General features: G+C 48.4%; 1 protein-coding gene across 1 annotated transcript; it reads left to right on the top strand.

Moving 5' to 3' along the window:
• The first annotated feature begins 2,659 nt into the window (after nt 1-2,659).
• LOC149328092 (uncharacterized) lies at nt 2,660-15,783 on the top strand. Its single transcript, XM_089561421.1, has 3 exons — nt 2,660-3,019; nt 7,937-9,222; nt 15,420-15,783. The coding sequence occupies exons 1-3, from the start codon at nt 2,660-2,662 to the stop codon at nt 15,781-15,783; spliced, it is 2,010 nt and encodes a 669-aa protein (XP_089417547.1).
• Nucleotides 15,784-18,553: the final 2,770 nt, after the last annotated feature.

Here is an 18,553-nt window from a genome sequence, read left to right as displayed (position 1 = left end):
CTCGCGGCTGCTCCGACCGCTGTGCGCCTACCGCCGCTTCGCCACATGCGGTCATGTGATTATGCACCTTGTGGTGGTGGTTGAAACATTTACTGCAAGCAATGCAGAAGGGGCAAACCCTGCCTCCCCTTACATGGCACGAGGCAAACCTTAGGGGGTTGCACCTCACTCGACGTTCGCTTAAGGAGACGACGTCGCTCTAGCATGCAGTTTTGACATGAATGAGAGCGCGGTTGATACTGTGGCTGAAACGCCTGCGAGGCATTTCAAGCGTCTAATCAAGCTAGCCAAGCGTAATGGAGCTTTCTTTCTGTCTGAATAGATTTCGAAGCATACGAGAGAAAAGAGGTGCTGGTTATGGCACACATGACGTAGGCCAACAGGGGATGTCTTTTTTTTAATTTGTAGTTTTTCATCAAACGGGAGATTAATAAAAACAGAAGAAAGAAACAACCACATGCCGCCGGTGAGATCTGAACCCATGACCTGCGAGTTTTGCGTTCGACCGCGTTCCTACGCAGCGCTCGTAGTATTAAAGGACGTAGCACGTCCGCCGCTGGGGATGATGGCGGCGCTGGTGAACACACTAAAGTTTCGCTTACACTACACATCAATACCATCCAATGCAGCAGATTGGACAGCCGTCGTCCTAGCAGTTTGTGAAGCACCAGAAGCTAAATTCGGAGATCATGGACTCGGACCCCACCGGCGGCATGTAGTTGTTGTTTTTCTGCTTTTATTAATCTCCCATTTGATTAAAAACTACAAACTAAAAAAGACATCCCTTTCCTCGTTGGTTTCAAAGGATGTTAGTTTCCGGCATGTAGCTTTAGAAGAATTAAGCAACTAGCAATTTTCTTATTGCAGACGTCATTAGCAACTTTCTACAGTATTACAAGTTTATCCGGCGCAACAAACACAATTCAGGCGCTGCATTTCCCATGCCACATTTTTTTAAGTCGGTGTGTCACCGGTTCAGCTACCGTTTCTGGTGAGCTACAGTTTCGTATTCCCAACCAACCCCCTATCCTGAAGCGTCGTTCACAGAATCGGACCCGGCGACGGCAGAAGCCATCGCTATAGCCATCACGATCAAAATTAGCAATACCCAAAAACACAGCTGTGACATTTTTAGGATCCCAAGCCACCTGCGGAGCCCACTGTAGTGGTCGTGTACCGCGCGCCACTCTCCGCGTTCTGAGCAGCCATCTCCAGCATAATCACGTCATCACCTGAGCCCCAGGACATGCACTTGTCTAAGGCAGTATTAGGGCCGACGCGCTAGCTCGAGAATATAGCTTCTGAACGGCGTACAGAAACGGCATCTTCTACCGCGTCTCAACCCATTTTTCAACCCGCCTAGAGACCGTTCGCCTAAATCAGCGACTCTACACCTCGCCACATAAACAGCATTCCCCGGCGGACTCCTATCAACCAAAACGCATCCAAACACTGACTTTTCCGAATCTCCACCACCCAAACCGCATTCACCCTACATTATGCGCAGATACATGACCCTGATGTGGCCTTATTAATATGTTCACACATAATACATGGACATGCACAGCAAACCCCAGCCTCTTAAGCAGCCCATCGTGGCGCAGAAGTTGGAGGTGACGCTCCCTATGCCACCCTGGGAAACCAGGGGGCGCTAGTCACCAAAGCGTCGGCGGAAGCTGCTGGAGTCCTGAACTGAGCGCCCCACCCACAATCATCTCCGGCCACCTTTTTTACAATAAAATTTTATTCTCCGTTTCTCTCTCTTGATGCAGTGGGAGGTTCGGTTCACCAGCGCCACCCTGGCATCCCAAGGGGCGTTCATCGCCATCTCCACGACGCCGGCCAGAGGCACAGGAGTCTTGGGCTGAAGATGCTGATGGTGATGATGTCCACAGTCTTAATGGCACACACCCATGGCGGGATTTTGGCAGGACTCCGCCTGCTTGCCTTCAACCAACTTCTTCTTCCCTCTGAATAAACGTTTTTTTTCTTTCCTTCCTATGGGAAGTTTTTCAACTATTAGCATGAACGGGCGCTGACATCTGCGAGGAGATAAAAAAAATTCTTCTTTCTAGTCACCCACTGTGGGCGAACAAGCGACATTAGTAGCTGCACTGTGACCACAACCCCAAACTCACCTTATATAAGCGCCTACAACCAAACAGAAAATGAGCCGAGGCAACGCACATCTCATATGCTTGAAGTCAGGCCGCAATGAAAGGCACTCGTGCGACTCCTCAACTAAACGCGGTAAACGTCGCCGTTACTACAGACTTCCATTTTTTCAGAACTACCACAATCTGGTTTAAATAAATTTCATGGACATTAGAAGAATCTGGAAATTTTGGATCTCAAAACACTTAACTAATGTGGACGCCCAACGGTTCCATTCAGAGAGCGGAAGTTAGCGGAAGTTATCTAAAAGCGCTGTCAAAACTGTGAATGAAATAGGTCGTTCTTTCTTTCATGCGAGAAGTCAGAGGGCTAAGAGACGCTGTTTTTTTTTTTCTCAGCCGACCTTGAAAATTACAGAAGGGCAGCTCCCGCAGGAGCACGAGCCGTATAGCAGACAACACTTCCACAAGAGGGCGCTGGACCCTAACAGCGTCACGCGCTCCTCGAGGCCTTCTTCCAGACGAAGAAGAAGAAGACAGCTACGATGGAAGCTCGGCCGACGAGAGAAAACCTACCTTCGCCAACTGGCACCGGTCGCCCCGCGACTCGGACTTCCATCTTGCGAAGTAAGGATCTACGATCGGCAGGCTTCTGCCTGAGCTGCGCATCTGGGGCCGCTTTAGCCACCGCCACCACCGCGCTGGCCTGGCTCGCTGTTCACTGGGCTGCCAAGAGGGTGAACACAAGTGACACTGGGCCGAAGTTCTGCTGCCCCAGCGAGGCAGCCACGCTGTTCGCCGCCATCGACGCCAACCAGCAGCCGTGCACAAATTTCTTCGCGTACATCTGCAAGAACGCCCTCGAGGAAGGCTTCGTCCAGCGCGACGTGGCACGCGACTTGCTGGTGAGCCGCTTGCGCACGGAGACCACACTTCTAATTTCCGCGAGGGTGTACTAGCAAAAAAAAAAAGAACCGCAACACAAAAAGAGAAATATTATGTCCGAAGCACTAGACACGTCAGGTTTACAGTGTTTCCGGTCGTATCCCTGCTGGTTTATACCGTTGCAGTGAAGCAACGTCTGGCACGCCTTACAATATCATGGTTTATGGGGTTTTAACGTCCCAAAGCGACTCGGGCTATGAAGGATGCCGTAGTGAAGGGCTCCGGAAATTTCGACCACCTGGGGTTCTTCAACGCGCACTGACATCGTACAGTACACGGGCCTCTAGAATGTTTGCTTCATCGAAATTCGACCACCGCGGCCGGGTTCAAACCCGCGTCCTCCGGGTCAGCAGCTGAGCGCCATAACCACTGAGCCACCACGGCGGTTCTTACAATATTCATGTTTCGTCGGCAGCGCCAGTAGTAACGCCTGCTTCAGAAATACGTTGCAATTTTCTGCCCTTCCCGTGTATTTGGAAGTGGCTGCTGTGGTGTTCTAGTCGCAAAAGCCCTCCTGTCATAAGTATCGGAAGCGAAGATAGCACAAACTGTTTCGGATTTATGGGAAAAAAAATGGCGCAGTAACTGTCTGACATTTTGGTGAACACCCGAACCGCGCCGCAAGAAAGAAATAGAGGAGAGAGTGACAGAAGAAAGGATGAGATTGGTTTATTAGTATATAAGGGTGTACCGCCGCAAAGCGACTCAGGCTATGAGAGAAGCCGTAGTGAAGGGCTCCGGAAATTTCGACCACCTGGGGTTCTTTACCATGCACTGACATTGCACAGCACACGGGCGTCTTTTACGTTTCGCCTCCATCAACACGCGGCCGCCGCGGTCGGGTTCGATCCCGGGTACTCCGGCTCAGTAGCCGAGCGCTCTAACAACTGAGCCACCGCAGCGGGAGCTATGGTGCGGCAATTTTAAAATATGGCTTTGAATCGAGTCTGCAGCCAATACTTCTGACTGGTATTGATTTGCAAACAATTTGCATTCCTTATCGATTCGCTCATTTTTGGAGAATTTTGACGCCATAAAAATCTCCCACCGCCCAGGTGGTTGCACGAGACAGTTTTGTGAAATGCCGCCTGGCGTGATAGATATCAAATTCACCACTTAGTTAACACTCTCGAGATTGAGGATCTCAGACTATGATAGCTGAAACCATGTGCCCTTTATACTTGGAAGAAGAAAACAAACTCCGTGTTTCTGTAAAATTTGCCGAGAAATCGTTCACTATTCAAAAAGGCCTTCCCTTTCTCAGTGCTTCCATATGTATGTTAGATAATCAAAGCATGCTTGCTCATTACGGGTAGTGTTGCGAACTGTTCGGTATATATTTGGACCTGATAGGATATTGAATTGCTACTGTACTTTTTGAGAAGAAGCCTAACATTTTTCAAAAGAAGCTCTGTTCAGATTCAATTGGCCGCAGTCAACAGACACCTTCATCTGCTGATCCCAAAGTTACGGGTTCTATCCCGGCCGTGGCGGCCATATTTCTACATATGCAATATTCAAAAACGTCAGCGCGCTGCGCGATGTCGGCGCCCGTTCAGGAACTGGAGGTTTGAACTCCATCCGTATTCACAGGGCGGCGGTGCGAGCGCTAGCGAACAATGCCTTCGTTGAGGGGATCCTCATTTTCTATCGGACAAGAATTTGTATGCCAACTAGCTCCACTGAATCCATTGGAGATCAAAAAGTTGGAGAAGGCGACTACGACGCATGCTTTTGAAGCTGGGTGTAAAAGTTTCTCAGCCTGCTTGTGCATGCGCAGTAAGCGTCGCGTGGTAACGGACTGCAACTCAATGGCCGGCAGCTGACAGATGCGGCGATGGTGCACACGCTTTCACCGCTACGGAGTCTCATTGGCCATGTGTACTTCGGGGTGATAAAACCACACCATTCGCAGTTTACATGTAACAAAGATAACTCGCAGACGCTCCTCAAGAAACGAAAAGGTCGGATTAGTGCACTCGGTTCAATCAGAGATGGAATGTCACAGAAAAAAGGCGAAAGCTTTAGAAAACTACGGTCTCAGGTTTTTTCGCGTGGTTCGGAAGGTTAGAAAATAAATATGGGAGCTGGTCTATAAGTCCTTGCCAAACACAGACAGCAATTATTGAAATCAACAGTGAGAATGGGATGAGAAAACGTGAGTAAGTGAACTTACCTACTTTGCACGTTATTATCATTGAGCACAAAAATAACTCGCAGTTTAGACATGATATCATGATTTGTTGTCAATTCATAACACTCTTAAAAGAATGCGGGAAGAAATATTTGGCGTGCCGTATTCTCGCAAGCTGCCTTTTTCATTCCATTCTAACTAAGGCAGAGCAAAACTTATATCGGAGTTCTGCTCATCTTGAGAAGGCAGCTACAGGCGGCGCAAACTTCAAGACTGGATTTTTAAATCAGCTGGCATTCTCTCTCTACAACTTATCAAGGCATAAAAACATGGTTCATAAAAAAAGGGGGTGGCACTTTTTTTAGGCCTGTAAAAATTTCGGCACATCTGTTTTTTATATCTCAAGATACTCAAATCTGGTAATTGCGAAGTGCGGGGATGAGAGAGAAAGAATGAACAATTGCAAAGTGGACACACGTGAGTGTTGTTTTGCGTGATCACACAATTCGAATTGGTATCTACTTATAGCCTAATTAGCTCACATTAGACAAAAGCAAGTTAGATGTGCGGTCGTAGAAGCCCAGTACTTTTACGTGAGACAATAGAATGCAAGCTTTCAATTTGCTCACAATGTGTTTATTTATATTGTAAACTCTTCCCTACTGGCCAACTCTTGACATCTCTATATTTATATGCACTGTACTGTTCGTTGGTCCAGCAGCTATCTATACCGGTTAATAATCGGGGAGAACTAAAAGCGCACAGCAATTTTCTGTTAGCTTCGCCACCCTGTCTTATTCAAGCTCCTGGAGTACCCCGCCCGGAAGGGGGAGGGGGGTTAATTTCTTAACTTAAATTCAGCAAACCTCAGCGACCAAAGGACACGAAAATTATAGGTGTACAGTTAAAGGCGCGATGAAAGCACAGTGGGTTAATGATAGTAAAACACGGGTTATTGATATTCCTACTCGAAATCAAGAACATGAGAAACATGAAATGGCCATAAACAGAACATGTAATGCGAAGGCAAGATAACCGACGATCGTCAAGGGTAACGGACCGGATTCCAATAAAGGGCAAGCGTAGCAGGGGGCGACAGAGAGCTAAGTGGACGGAGGAGACTAAGAATTTTGCGGGGATAATGTAACCACAGCTGGCACAAGATGAGGTTAAGTGGCCAGTCACGAGACAGCCTTTTGCCTTGCTGTGGGTATATTTAGGCTGATAATGATGCTTTCAGAATTTTAATTTTTCTTTTTTGCGTACCGCCGACGGCATACCCGGCAGTTTCTCACCACCTAAAATTGAAAAAGAGAGTTCCATGCTACTGTCAGCAGGCAAGCTCAGGCAAACTTCTGGAGTGTTTAAGCGCTCGAGCTCGAAACTTCTGCTGCACTTTACTCGAAGCCTCCATTTCAAAGCCGCTGTGCGCGAACCTACTCAGTCACATGACCTCAGTTGACCAGTCGGAACTAGCGCCCACTTTCCTAACCACGTTGGTAATATTTTGATTTCTTAGCAAATGAAGGCGGAGGTTTACACATTTGACAAGCTGTAAGAATGGTGAGGCCAGCTTTACCCTGGGCAGTTCCCGGAAAAACTGGCCAGCGTAGTTCCTGTTGAATATCAATCAACCACAACCTGCATGTAAGTATCATCAACGGACTAACCAGTGGCTACGAACAGGAGCAGCTCCACATGACAGCTGTGTCATGAAAAGGTCTAGTGTCGAGACACCGCGTCTTGTCCTACTTAAGACATGTGGGAACAATAACATTATCTTCGCTTTAGCTTTTCTCGAGCTTGCAACATTGTTAGTACTGCGCTGCCTACAAAGCGCACCCAAAAGGTGGCTACCGACAACTCTGTTCTTGATTACTACTAGATGTCCTTAACTACGGTGAATGACGCAATGGTGTAACGCCAGTGTCCTTGAATGGCTGCGTTTCGGAGATTTGGGTTCCTGGAGGGCATCGTTGTAAGTTTCCGAAGAGGTCTTGAATTAGGCGCTTAGCTCTATGCCCCTATTGAGTTTTGGAGCAAGAGCTCTACTCCTCGTGGCACAACTTCCGATTGCGATACGGATGGGAAAGTGACCTTCAATGCCTCACAAGGTCAAACCAAACATAACGGCAATTCGCCGCGGTAGCTGAGTGGTTATGGCGCTTGGCGGCTGACCCAATAGAAGCGGGTTCAATCCCGGCCGCGGTGGTAAAATTTCGATGGAGGCAAAATTCCAAAGGTCAGTGTACTGTGCGATATCAGTGCACGTTAAAGAACCCCAGGTGGTCGAAAGTTCCAGAGCCCTTCACTACGGCGTCCCTCAGAGCCTGAGTCGCTTTGGGACGTTAAACCCATTAAACCAAACCAAACCGAACATAACTGCGGGGTGGTATGATCCCAAGATGTGGTAGTATGTGATCACATTATTGTGACTACTGGGTACCGGACCTTAACCTTTACCGATGACCTCGGACTTGACCTTTGATATGATACAGTAGACGCCACATCGACAATGTCCTTCCATGTCTCCCAAGTTCAAACAGAACATAACTGTCGTGGTATGGCCCAATCTATGTTAGTACGACCACGTGATCATATGGCTTTCAACATTGGGAACCTGACCTTAGCCTTGGATATTGACCTTGAAATTTGATTTTAGACGTGGACACCATACTTAACAGAGATTACGCTCGTATAACATGCTTCGAGCCAAGTTGAATGCCAGCCATTTTTTTTGCAGTTGGATGTCACCTCTGAAATCATCAAGGGCACCCAGGACTACGGCAGTGAGGCTGCAGCCGCACTTCACACCCTTTACACATCATGCATCAAAGAGATATGGCAGGAGGACCAGCGAGTCCGGGATGTTGCGGCGGCCGTGCTAGAAATCACCAACACCACCACGCGTACAAGTGGCGCAAGCTTACTTCGTTTGGGCCTTGCGGTGAATAAGCGGTACGGCCTGCCGTTCATCTTCGAAGTATTCAGCTCAGTAAGCCAGAGACCATGGGTTATGTTCGTTCGAAGGAACCCTCGACTCGGCGACTACAAAAATAATTGCGATGTTTCCTGCTACGGTGTCACTCTCTCCATCCTTAATTCCCACTTTGGCACTAATTATACCAATGCGGACGTCTCGAAGTTGGAAAAGAAATTTCCGGCTGCCTCGCCAAGACGATCATTCGTGCCTTTGAAGCAGATTAGAGATGCTTTCGGACATCTTGAAGCGTCCCAATTCAAGACCATATTGCTCGAGTTCCTTATACATGTCGACCGTGCGAAAATAATTTATGTCATAGCTAAAGCGGGCCTCTTTGCTGACATTCGGCTTCTGATAGACGCGCATCATCAGCCGCTGGCGTCATTTTACCTGTTGCTTCTTGTCACTCTGCAAGCCATGCGCTACATTACACAGGACAGCACGCTAAGTTCGCCTAATATGCGTAGCGAGGACGTCTGTCAAAAGCACGTACGCCGGAGCTACCACCTATGGCGCATAACGTACGTCGCGGCACTCGCGACTCCCGCGAAAGACCGGCAGCTGCACAAAATTTTCGAAGCCACACGGCGACGGTTCATTGACTATGACCCACTTCGGCGGCTGATGGCAGCGGGAAACGACACTGACCATTTCCGGGCCGTAGTCGCCAACGTAACGCTCATGCTACCTGGAGATCTGGTCTTCATAGAGCCAGCCGTGCCCCACCTGACCTCCCAGGGATTCCCCCGGAACTTGTTCTTGTCTTTGAACTTCGAGTTCGAAGCTAGAAAGGAGACATTTCGACGGGGCGTGCCCTGGTTTCGTGACAACCCGGACAGCAGAACGGCGGACCGCATGTTCTTTGCCAATGAGACCAGTCTGTACGTGTCATCACTGAGCTACGGGTGGCTGAGTTCCGGGACTACTGACCCACTGCTCGCCGACGCTGCGGTCATTGCGAGTCGCATGGCCGCCTTGATGTGGCTCAAACTGATCAACTGGAAGGACTGGTCACGAGAAACGAAGACAGCTCTAGAATCCCACAGGTGAAGTTAATACGGAAAGGAAGCGATCGCTCCTGAAAGAACGCGTTCTTGCATGCAGCAGACTGTTTTTGTTGCGGCTCCCGTCACGTTTGAGATGAAGTTTACTCTATTCCTTGCACGCTAGCGGCGTGAAAATGGTTACAGAGTAAGTGGCGTCGGAGGCATTCGCCTTCGCTGCGAACGTATTTTCAGGCGCCTCTGGGGCACCGCTTCTGGCAAATTGCACATGCTTTAGTCGAGAGTTTGACGGCCTACCGTCTGGTCAGGTATTATGGGGATGAGGTCTGGTCAGCGGCCAAGGTCAATAAAGATGCAATTTTTTTGCACGTTTCAGGAGCGCTGTGGCTCTCTTGTTCACTATCGTAACAATTACAGTGAACAATTATAATGAACAAGGGAGCCGTAGTGCTCCCGAATCTTCAAAATTTTCTTCTTTATTTACCTTGGACAGTGACCAGTACTCATGATTGTACATGGTTGACATGAAACCAGTGATTATCATTTCTTTGGTAACAGCTAAGCTTTAATCGCTTACGATAGCGTCCGTTGCTTATGCGCCGTGAAACCAAAAAAACACTTCGCTTCACAAATTGTGGCAGTAAAACGAGTCCGTTCTTCCTTTCTGTCCTTTAGTTTTCGCGCGTCTGTAATTCGGCAGTGTAGACCATAGTACGAAGTTTCTTTGAGAAAGCACTGTCGGGCTTCTAACCTGAAAAATGCCGTTTTGTGATGTAGGCTCTGAAGTTAGTCACGCGATGCGGAAAACTGCCGGAAATAAACGCGACTTTGAAAGAGGGTCACCTTGACGAACGCGGAGAAATAAAATTGCCGTGAGTGAGTTTCGAAACAGCCGCGGCGCGAACAGATCAGCTTCGCTGGCCACTGCCCGAGAGCGCTGTGCCATCGCCGCAGCCGATCAGGCCTCGTGTTAAACTGCAACACACACTCGCGTTGCGGATTGGTAGTCGGCGTCATCAACTTTCATATGTACGCAAGTCGGTTAGTTTGTGCGTAAATTCCGCATCTGTTCCCTGAAATGCGTGCCTGGCTTTTGATAATGTAATTCCCGATTAGGTTTTTGAATTGGTCGGATCTAACAGGTGTCTCAGCAGACCCCACATTCTGGAAAGGCTCATGCTCCTTTCCATCTCGTCACATCTGCTACACCAGTTTTGTTCCCATAATTTGATCGCATAATTTTCAATTTCCTTGCTATGTCTAGCGACCCTCCTTCTAAGATTACGGTTCCATTTTTCCTTCTTTAGTCTGCGCTCCATGCCATGTTTTGCCTCCCACATGTGAAGCAGTTTGCTATCAACTATCTTTGGGGCATATACCCCTTCAAGTATCTTTGTTGCATCTCCAACGTGACGCATGAGGGTCTCCGTCCATTTCTCTATGTTAGTGATCTTCCCAGTGGCAGCTTTTTCTCGCTTCTTCCTAAATATTTCCTATTCCGTTACTCGCGGTTGACGCGCACGACGCGTCTTAACTCCTTTTTTAAGGATCGAGGCCAGAATGAAAAGATCCCTGCCGAAATTTTTCTCTGAATTGTGCCATTTTAGATGTCACATTTTTAGAGAACGTCAGGTCAGGGGAGGTGTCTGCGCACACGCTGTTACCCACCCTGGATGGACTACTAGGGTCCGTGTGTAGGGTGAGTCCCAGCTCATGCGCGTCCTCCCATAGCTGCCTGCCTTTAGGATCTTGTTTAGCGTAACCCCATTCCGGGTGCCCGGCATTAAAGTCACTGACTTTAAGTCACTTCACGGGGTTAGTCTCGGCTGCCTTAATCGCGTTGCGAAAGAGGGCCCTGAATCTCACCTTTCTCTGCTGTGGGGTACTGTACAGATTTAAGAGGAACACGCTCGGCTCCTCTTTTCGTCCAGTAAGGATTTCTAATAGCACTGCTTCAATTTCGCTCGAGTTGACTTCGTGCTCAATTGCCGCAATGTTCCTCTTAATCAACGTTGTGACGCGAGATCTCTCACCTCTGTCACTTGAAAAAGCTTAGTATCCCGACAGTTTTGGTGTTTTGCGCGTCTCCTGCAGGGCTATAGCTAGCGGTTTCTCATGTAATAGCGTCAGATATTGTTGCACTAACGCCCGCTTGCGTTGGAATTCTCGACATTTCCACTGCCAGATTAAAGACTCAGTTGGTGCGCCTCTAACCATTTTGGAGCTGGTCAAATTGCTCCTCTGCTTTTTGCTGCCATACTCCGATGGCAACTAATTCTGCCCGTTGCCTTTGCACTTCAACCGTAAGGGCTTGTACCTGGCTTTGCGTCTGATTTATTGCTCCCAGAATTTGGGCCATGAACGAATCAAATTTAGCTTCCATTTTGGCTTCTAATCTTTTCTCTAGTGCCACCAACGAATCAGCGTCCTCCCCTTTTCGTTTAGTAGGAGGCGGCCTAGCCGATTCTACAATCATTTTTTCCTCCTCCGGTGTCGCAGGCTGTGTGGGAGTCACAGCCTTAGGCGCCGGGGATGTTGATCTCGAAACCAATTTTGGTGGCGCGCTGTGGGGTGAGGGGGACTGCGTACGCGCCTACAATTTTGGTTTATTCAATTCCTGAGTGAGCTTATTAATGATCTCTTTAAGCTCCCCAACCTCTTTCCTTAATTTATCGATCTCCTCGTCCTTGTCTTTAGCCTGGGAAGCCCCCCTGTCAAAGTTCACCCTTTTACGGTCCCCGCTCGGACTCCGCTTCTTAGTCCATGGGTTCGCCGGGTCTCTGGAACACGATCTCCCCCTGTTCTGTATCCGGAGCGGCCCCTGGTGCGGGAGCTCGAGCGGCCGCGCTGCTGCGGCTTGCTTCCTGTAGTGTCCTCCTCCTTGGGTCTAGGAGGTTACGTAGGCCCTCTGGATCCGGAGCGCCCTCTGCTCTAGGAGCGCGTACTGCCCCGACGATGGTGCTGTCCGCGATGCCTTCCCGTGGTCTCTTCCAGGCTCGGGAAATCTTCGGCACGGAAACCCTCGTAGTTGTTGCCGCGCTTGTCTCTGGGGCGACCTTGGCGGGTGGAATTCATCTCCAATGTTTGCCGGGTCCCGTGTTTTGGCGAACTGCCGCCGCTTTGCTCCCACCGCCTCTTCACCTCGTAGGGCGTGCGGTAGAGCTCCTTGCATTTCTTATCGCCGAGCAGATGTCCTTTGGCGCACAGCTGACACTTGGTCTCGCATTGACGATTTTCGAGCGGGTTTTTCGCCCCACAACCGCGGCACTTTACGTTTTTAGGGTCCGGGCAGAGATCGGCTCGGTGGCTCATTCTTCCGCATGCGTTGCACACTTCGTATTTTTTCCGGTAGACCGCGCACCGTTGAGCCAATGGCGTGATGAGCACCCACATCGGGACTTTCCTGTCTTCGAACAGTATCAGGACTGTCTTCGATTCCTTGCCTAATCTTCGGACAACCAGCACCGGAGGGTTGCCGTGCGTCTTGAGACGGTGCAATATGTGCGCCTCCGAGAAGCAGAGGGGGACGTCGTGAATTACGCCCTTTCCGCAGTCCTCCGGCATGGCGACGTAGGTGGTTATATCTATTCGCTCCCCTTCGAAAGTGAGTTGCTTCAGCTCTACGTATTTTCTTTTTCGCCCGGCGTCTCTCGTCGCCACGAGAATAGACTGTTGGCGTGTATTGATGGAGACGATGTCCTCTCCCGCTGCGTCTTGGTCGACTCCGGCAGCCTGGATTATAGCGTTCGCCAAGTGCGCGTTCCCGTGTTTCGTCAGCAGCGTGACGCCGCCGCTGGGTCTCATGATTATCTTTTCGGCGTCGCTGGGGAGCCTGATGTTTTGCCTTTCCACCGACTTCGCCGCCATTTTCCTTCTCGCGAGCTTCTCGGCAGCCTGCCGCCGCTCCACGATGCGCGTCTCTTGGTTGGGGCTAAGGTTAGGATTAGCCTCATTCGGCGCCGCTTTGCCTGTTTTTTTGCTAGTGTACCACTGCCCGGGCACATTTAGCTCGCTCGGATCAATGTGCGTCCCTTCGACGGTTTCCATCATCGTGCCTCAGCAAAACGGCCATCTATAATTTTGGAAGGGGCGGGATCTCGCCGGAAGCGGCAAGGATTCTCGCCAGTAGACAGCTAAACGGAAAAGTTAGCCTAATTTGGACTCCCGCACACGCGTCCATTCCTGGCAACGACGCGGCCCACGAGTTAGCCCGAGCTTTCTACTTCCGGCTAGCTGTGGAGCCGCTCGACTGCCAGAACATGGACGAGCGTCTGCAAAATTATACGGAAATTATTGAAAGTTATAGGTTACAGAGGAAACTGGTGCCACCACCGGATAAAAGTCTAAACAACAGGGAGGCAATCGCATGGCGACGCCTCCAAGCTGGGAACTTCGTAAACCCGGTCTGGGCCTATCATGTTCATAGAGATAAAGAAAACGATACGTGCAAGCACTGTGGGTCGAGAGGGCCTCTCGACCACATAATCTGGGAATGCGCTAGCTCCCCAGGGGCTAACGAAAACATAAATTGTAAAGAAACCTGGGAAGCCCTGCTGCGGAGCAAGGCCCCTGCTTCACAGCAACAAGCCATCCGCCTGGCGGAAGGAGCCGCGAGGAATCAAGACCTCTTCGCCCGCTTCTAATCGCGGAGGTCCCGGCCCCCGTCACCAAGGCCTGTGTGCCGGGGACGGGGAGTAGGGGGCTTCCTTATCTGGCGGAAAATAAAGTTATCATAATCATCATCATGTGCGCAAGTCACGAAAGGAAAAGAAAGGCGCTTTCAATCAAGTTTTCAGGTATACGTGGCTTTGGTGTCCACCTGCAAAAACCTGTTTTCGCACAATGTTTCGTGCTTAACTGCCTGCAATGCTTTTCACCTTTATCGAAGGACTAGACACTGCGTACAACAGAAAACTGGCCTTTGTGTAGCGTGGCACACAGCTACACACGAGACATGCCCTTAGAAAGCAGCGATTACATTCAGGGACGTAGTGATTCCAACTGATAGAGCTCACAGTTCGCGAACGGCTGAGATACATACCGCAATAATAAAGCTGGTCTGGTTTCGTCAAAGAGCCTCTACCAGACTGCAACAAGAAAACACGATACTCCCCCTCTTATTGCCACATAACGTGTACGTGTTAATAGCGCTGAGCGTACAGCAGTGAACAAAGATATATTTCAGTTTTCAGAATTTAAATTCGTTTTACTGTGCTGGAGGTTTCGCTCAACTTTGGGAGGGCGATAATTTCATACTTCTTGCATAATAGCAACCAATTTTATCGTCATAACAAGCGAAGTGTTCCAACTAAACTTTTAGTGTGTGAGCACTTATCCGATGGGTAGCAACCCCGGGAAAAATCGTTCGTTCTGTTACATTGTTTGTTCTCAGTTGGCCTAGCGTGAGCGCTCCTTCCCGCGCATTGCCGGCTGATCGTCATCTTTTACGTAGCACAAATCGATGCTTTCTCACTGATGCGAGTGTAGTGAACATTCTGTGTAGTTTTTTGAAGTACTGCTTTCTGCGCTGTTCGTAGTTATAAATGCGTAGTATCTGTCTCGCATATCTCGGTGGACACCTGATCCGCGCCGTAACGGAAGGGAGGAAGGTGGGAGTGGAGGCAGAAACAGAGAAAGAGGTGCCGTAGTGGAGGTCCCCGGTATAATTTCGACCACCTGGGGATCTTCAACGTGCACTGACATCACACAGCACACGGGCGCCTATTGCGTTCCGCCTCCATCGAAACGCGGCCGCCGCGGTCGGGTTCGAACCCGGGTACTCCGGCTCGGTAGGCGAGCGCCTTAACCTCTAAGCCACCGGGGCGGATGATCGCTGGGATTTCATCTAGACCTTCATGAATTAGGGGTTGTAGAGGGGGTTGAGTGGGGACCTGGTAAAAAGTCACATTACATATTTGTCACGTGTCTAGGTATGTGGTTACATTACGCCATTGTCCCTTGATCTGGTGTGACGTCACATTACGTCGTTGTCACGTGACCTGTCATGACGACACACTCGTAGGATGTCGTCACTGGTCCTACCAATTAGTCTTGGCGTTACCTAATTAGATTTATTTAGGTGTGACGTCATCTTCATCGCGAGACTTCTCAGCTCGTGACGTCACATGGTGCCGTTTCTTGCAGACATGACATTGAAAGTGAGTCATCTAATGATTTCGCATTAAAACAGTCTCGTAATTCCTATTTTAAGGTTATTTCTAGCAATACTTTCCATGCAGGGAATGCGTGCTGAATGCCTCACACGCCGAGTACTTCGACGACATGCGCCGTGTGGTAGGGCTGAAGATGGGGCTACAAATCGCCGCCATTGTCGGGGCTGCGGGCACAGCCCGTGGTGACGCCGTCAGACCAGCGGACGCAAGAGCTAGCTGGTACACAGTACAGGACGCCTGGAGCCTCTACCGGATATCCGAAGCCCAGTTCTTCTACGCCCGCTTCGCCTACTACCGTTGCAGCATCGCTTCGCAGGCTAGAGCTTTAGTGAACGAACTTGTCAGGGACAACGCCGACTTTGCCACAGCGTTTCAGTGCCCCGTGGTTGATTACGGTGACTGCGTGAACATTACTAGGCCGAATGATTAACATAGAATTATCTGAATGTGTGGTAGTGAAGGACATACCCGCCTGGTTATATTGCTGGATCTTATTTAGTTCCCACCTTGTTTATCGTTTATTTTTGGTCTTGTTTGCAGAGGCTCTTAGAGTAGGTTGCTTTGCAGATGTGCGGCCACTGGACTGTAGAAATCTAAAATCTGATGATAATCTTAATTGCTCTTTCCTGTTCATGTATGCTGCTTAGCTTGGTTTAGCTTTTTACGCTTTGGAGACATCTCTAATTTGTTATATCCACGAAGGTTCAAAGACATTTCACGTTACGAGCTCTTCCGCCACCTGAGGGGGTTTAAAAAATTTACCTGGTTTCGTCACCAACCATCAAGTGAACAAATATCACTCCAAGCAATTTTGACCATTTATGAGCGTGAAAATTATGCATCATTTAACGACCCTTAAACGTGTAATTTTCTTCTACTATAAATGTTCTGAGGAGCAAGCTTGAGAGATCAGAAGTCTTATGGGGCTTTAAATACGCCAAATTAATATTGCCGTGCGTGGAATTTCCCCGTGCTGTTATTCTGCTCTGTGATCTTCGGGTGCTGAGGCCAGCGTGTGTACGAGCATCTCTGTGAGGCTCACCCATAATCCAGCAATAACAGTTATTCGGGCTCTTTTTTTTTGTCACAGGTAATGCGGGATATACTGTAGCTCCACGAATGCAAGTTGCGCTTTAGATTCACTGCTATATTTGAAATAAATGAGAGAAACTGTTCTGCCGATGGCAACACAGAATCACAGTCGTATGCCGTCATAATAGAGCAGCTTTTGGCGCCCAACCTTTGTTTTTGTGTTTGTGGCACCAGACAGAATCACCTCGCCGAAGTCCCTGCATGATTCCTTCAACATCGCAAGGCATTAAATGTGGCGCCCAACAGTAAACCGCCGTTGAGGCGGAAGAAATCTATGCGAGGTGCTCTGCGCACTTCCGCTGTCTAAGCCTTCGCGAAAGCAACAGAACACGCAACAGAAGCGGGCTTCAAAAAATGTGACGTAACTGCCTTTTCTAAGTTATTTCGCTCCTCCATGGTGCAAAATTGATGAATGAATGAATGAATGAATGAATGAATGAATGAATGAATGAATGAATGAATGAATGAATGAATGAATGAATGAATGAATGAATGCTCAGTCGCGAGTGTCTCACTGTGTTTCATTTGGGTGGCACAGAATTTAGGTCCATTAGCAGTGCATGGCCAGGTTAATTAGAAACAATTAAAAATAAAAAAAACAGCCGACAACTTAAATTTTCTATGACTCACTACTTTTTATACTCTTTGCACTTTTGTACTCTACTAGCTAGTTTCGTACTTTCTCCACTCCAAGATCTTGAAAGTAATTAGGCGTGGTAGTATTCCACGAACGGCAGAAGTGGCATGATGCTGGAGTGAATGCACTAAAAAAAAAACAGAGTTGTCACTGGTAGGCTCAACTATTTGTATTCGTGAATCGCTGCATCCAGTGAATTTTACTTTAAAACAGTGTCTTCGGATAACTTACACGTGAACCAACGCTTGTGCTACGTTTTTTGTGCAAGTTCAGTGTAAGTAGAAAAACACCTTTATGTAATTTAATGAACAGTGTGTGGAGGTAGCCATGAAGGAACAAGCGCATTCCATTTCTAGAAATTCCATTTCTAGAATATAATATAATTATATTATAAAATATAATTCCATTTCTAGAATATAATAACGCTGGCAAAAAGACTGTTTTCTTTAATCCGATATTAAACCGCTAAAAGAACTTAATGTACCGCCAACAGTCCTGAATAAAACCAAAGCGCAGTTTTTAAGGTGCCGTGGTAAATGGTGCATGTAGGCTCCACATAGGGCCATCTGCATATGCCAAGCTCTTTAAGGGTTGCCTTGTGGTTTTATGTCAGGGCTGAAGGCTGCCTGACCTTGGACGCCAGCCTTGAGCCAAGCAGCCTGGCATGTGCTCACGGTGCGATGATTTGCCGAGCTTCTTAAGCCGATTTAGTCGGCTGCCGACGAGGAGCCACTTAACAGCCCATGGTCGGCAGTCGGCCTGCGCCGCCTGGGATGTCGCAATAACGTCCGTTAACCGTGTGGTTTATTGAAAAGTATCGTAGGATCCTTTCAGCTGGCAACATTTCTCCGCGGATACTGAAGCAGACAACCGTCTCAGCGAAAAAAAAAGAGTATTTCTCTCTTCCAATCTCCCATATGCAGTGACGTCTACATAAAGTGGAACGGTAGACGAGAAGTAGTCCTACGCCATCGCTAGCAACGACAACAGCGTTCGCCACTTTTTGTAAATTGTAACCTTATTCTATACCACCCAGAAAAAAGTAGTTAAAAATTTCTCTCCCAGAAGTTATCTTGGATAAAGTTCAGATTTCGTGAGGTACATTAGTTTATTAGTTATCGCTATCATAAGGAACTGTCATCTTTATGTCGCCGGTCAAAAGGCTAATTTAGCGGTAATTAATGTTTTTCATGCCAGTGGAATAATGTGAAGTAATCGTCACGAAACACCGTATCAGGACCTTTTTCATAAAAGAAGCAGTCGAAACTTGAGGGTCCCCCTTTATCCGTGTCCAACATTCTTGGACCACATTTTTTAGTATTGGGATATTGTAATGTGCTGTTTTCTAAATATTGAAGGCAATAGTTCATTCTTCGAATGTTAGCAAAATCTTTCAGAGTTTTTCCATCGCTTGCATTGAGCAGTCAAGATCGCCATAGAACATAGAAAGACAATGGCGAAGATTTCTGAC

Source organism: Amblyomma mixtum, chromosome 9 (genome assembly GCF_055824585.1).
Source record: "Amblyomma mixtum isolate Tamu chromosome 9, ASM5582458v1, whole genome shotgun sequence".
Lineage (NCBI taxonomy): Eukaryota > Metazoa > Arthropoda > Arachnida > Ixodida > Ixodidae > Amblyomma > Amblyomma mixtum.
This window is presented reverse-complemented; position numbering and strand designations above follow the sequence as displayed.

Excerpts from the sequence above, each read along its gene's own strand:
- LOC149328092 (XM_089561421.1), top strand. The coding sequence starts at position 2,660 with ATGGAAGCTCGGCCGACGAGAGAAAACCTACCTTCGCCAACTGGCACC. Across the intron at positions 3,020-7,936 it reads ACGTGGCACGCGACTTGCTG|TTGGATGTCACCTCTGAAAT; the intron begins GTGAGCCGCTTG and ends TTTTTTTTGCAG. Across the intron at positions 9,223-15,419 it reads ACAGCTCTAGAATCCCACAG|GGAATGCGTGCTGAATGCCT; the intron begins GTGAAGTTAATA and ends CTTTCCATGCAG.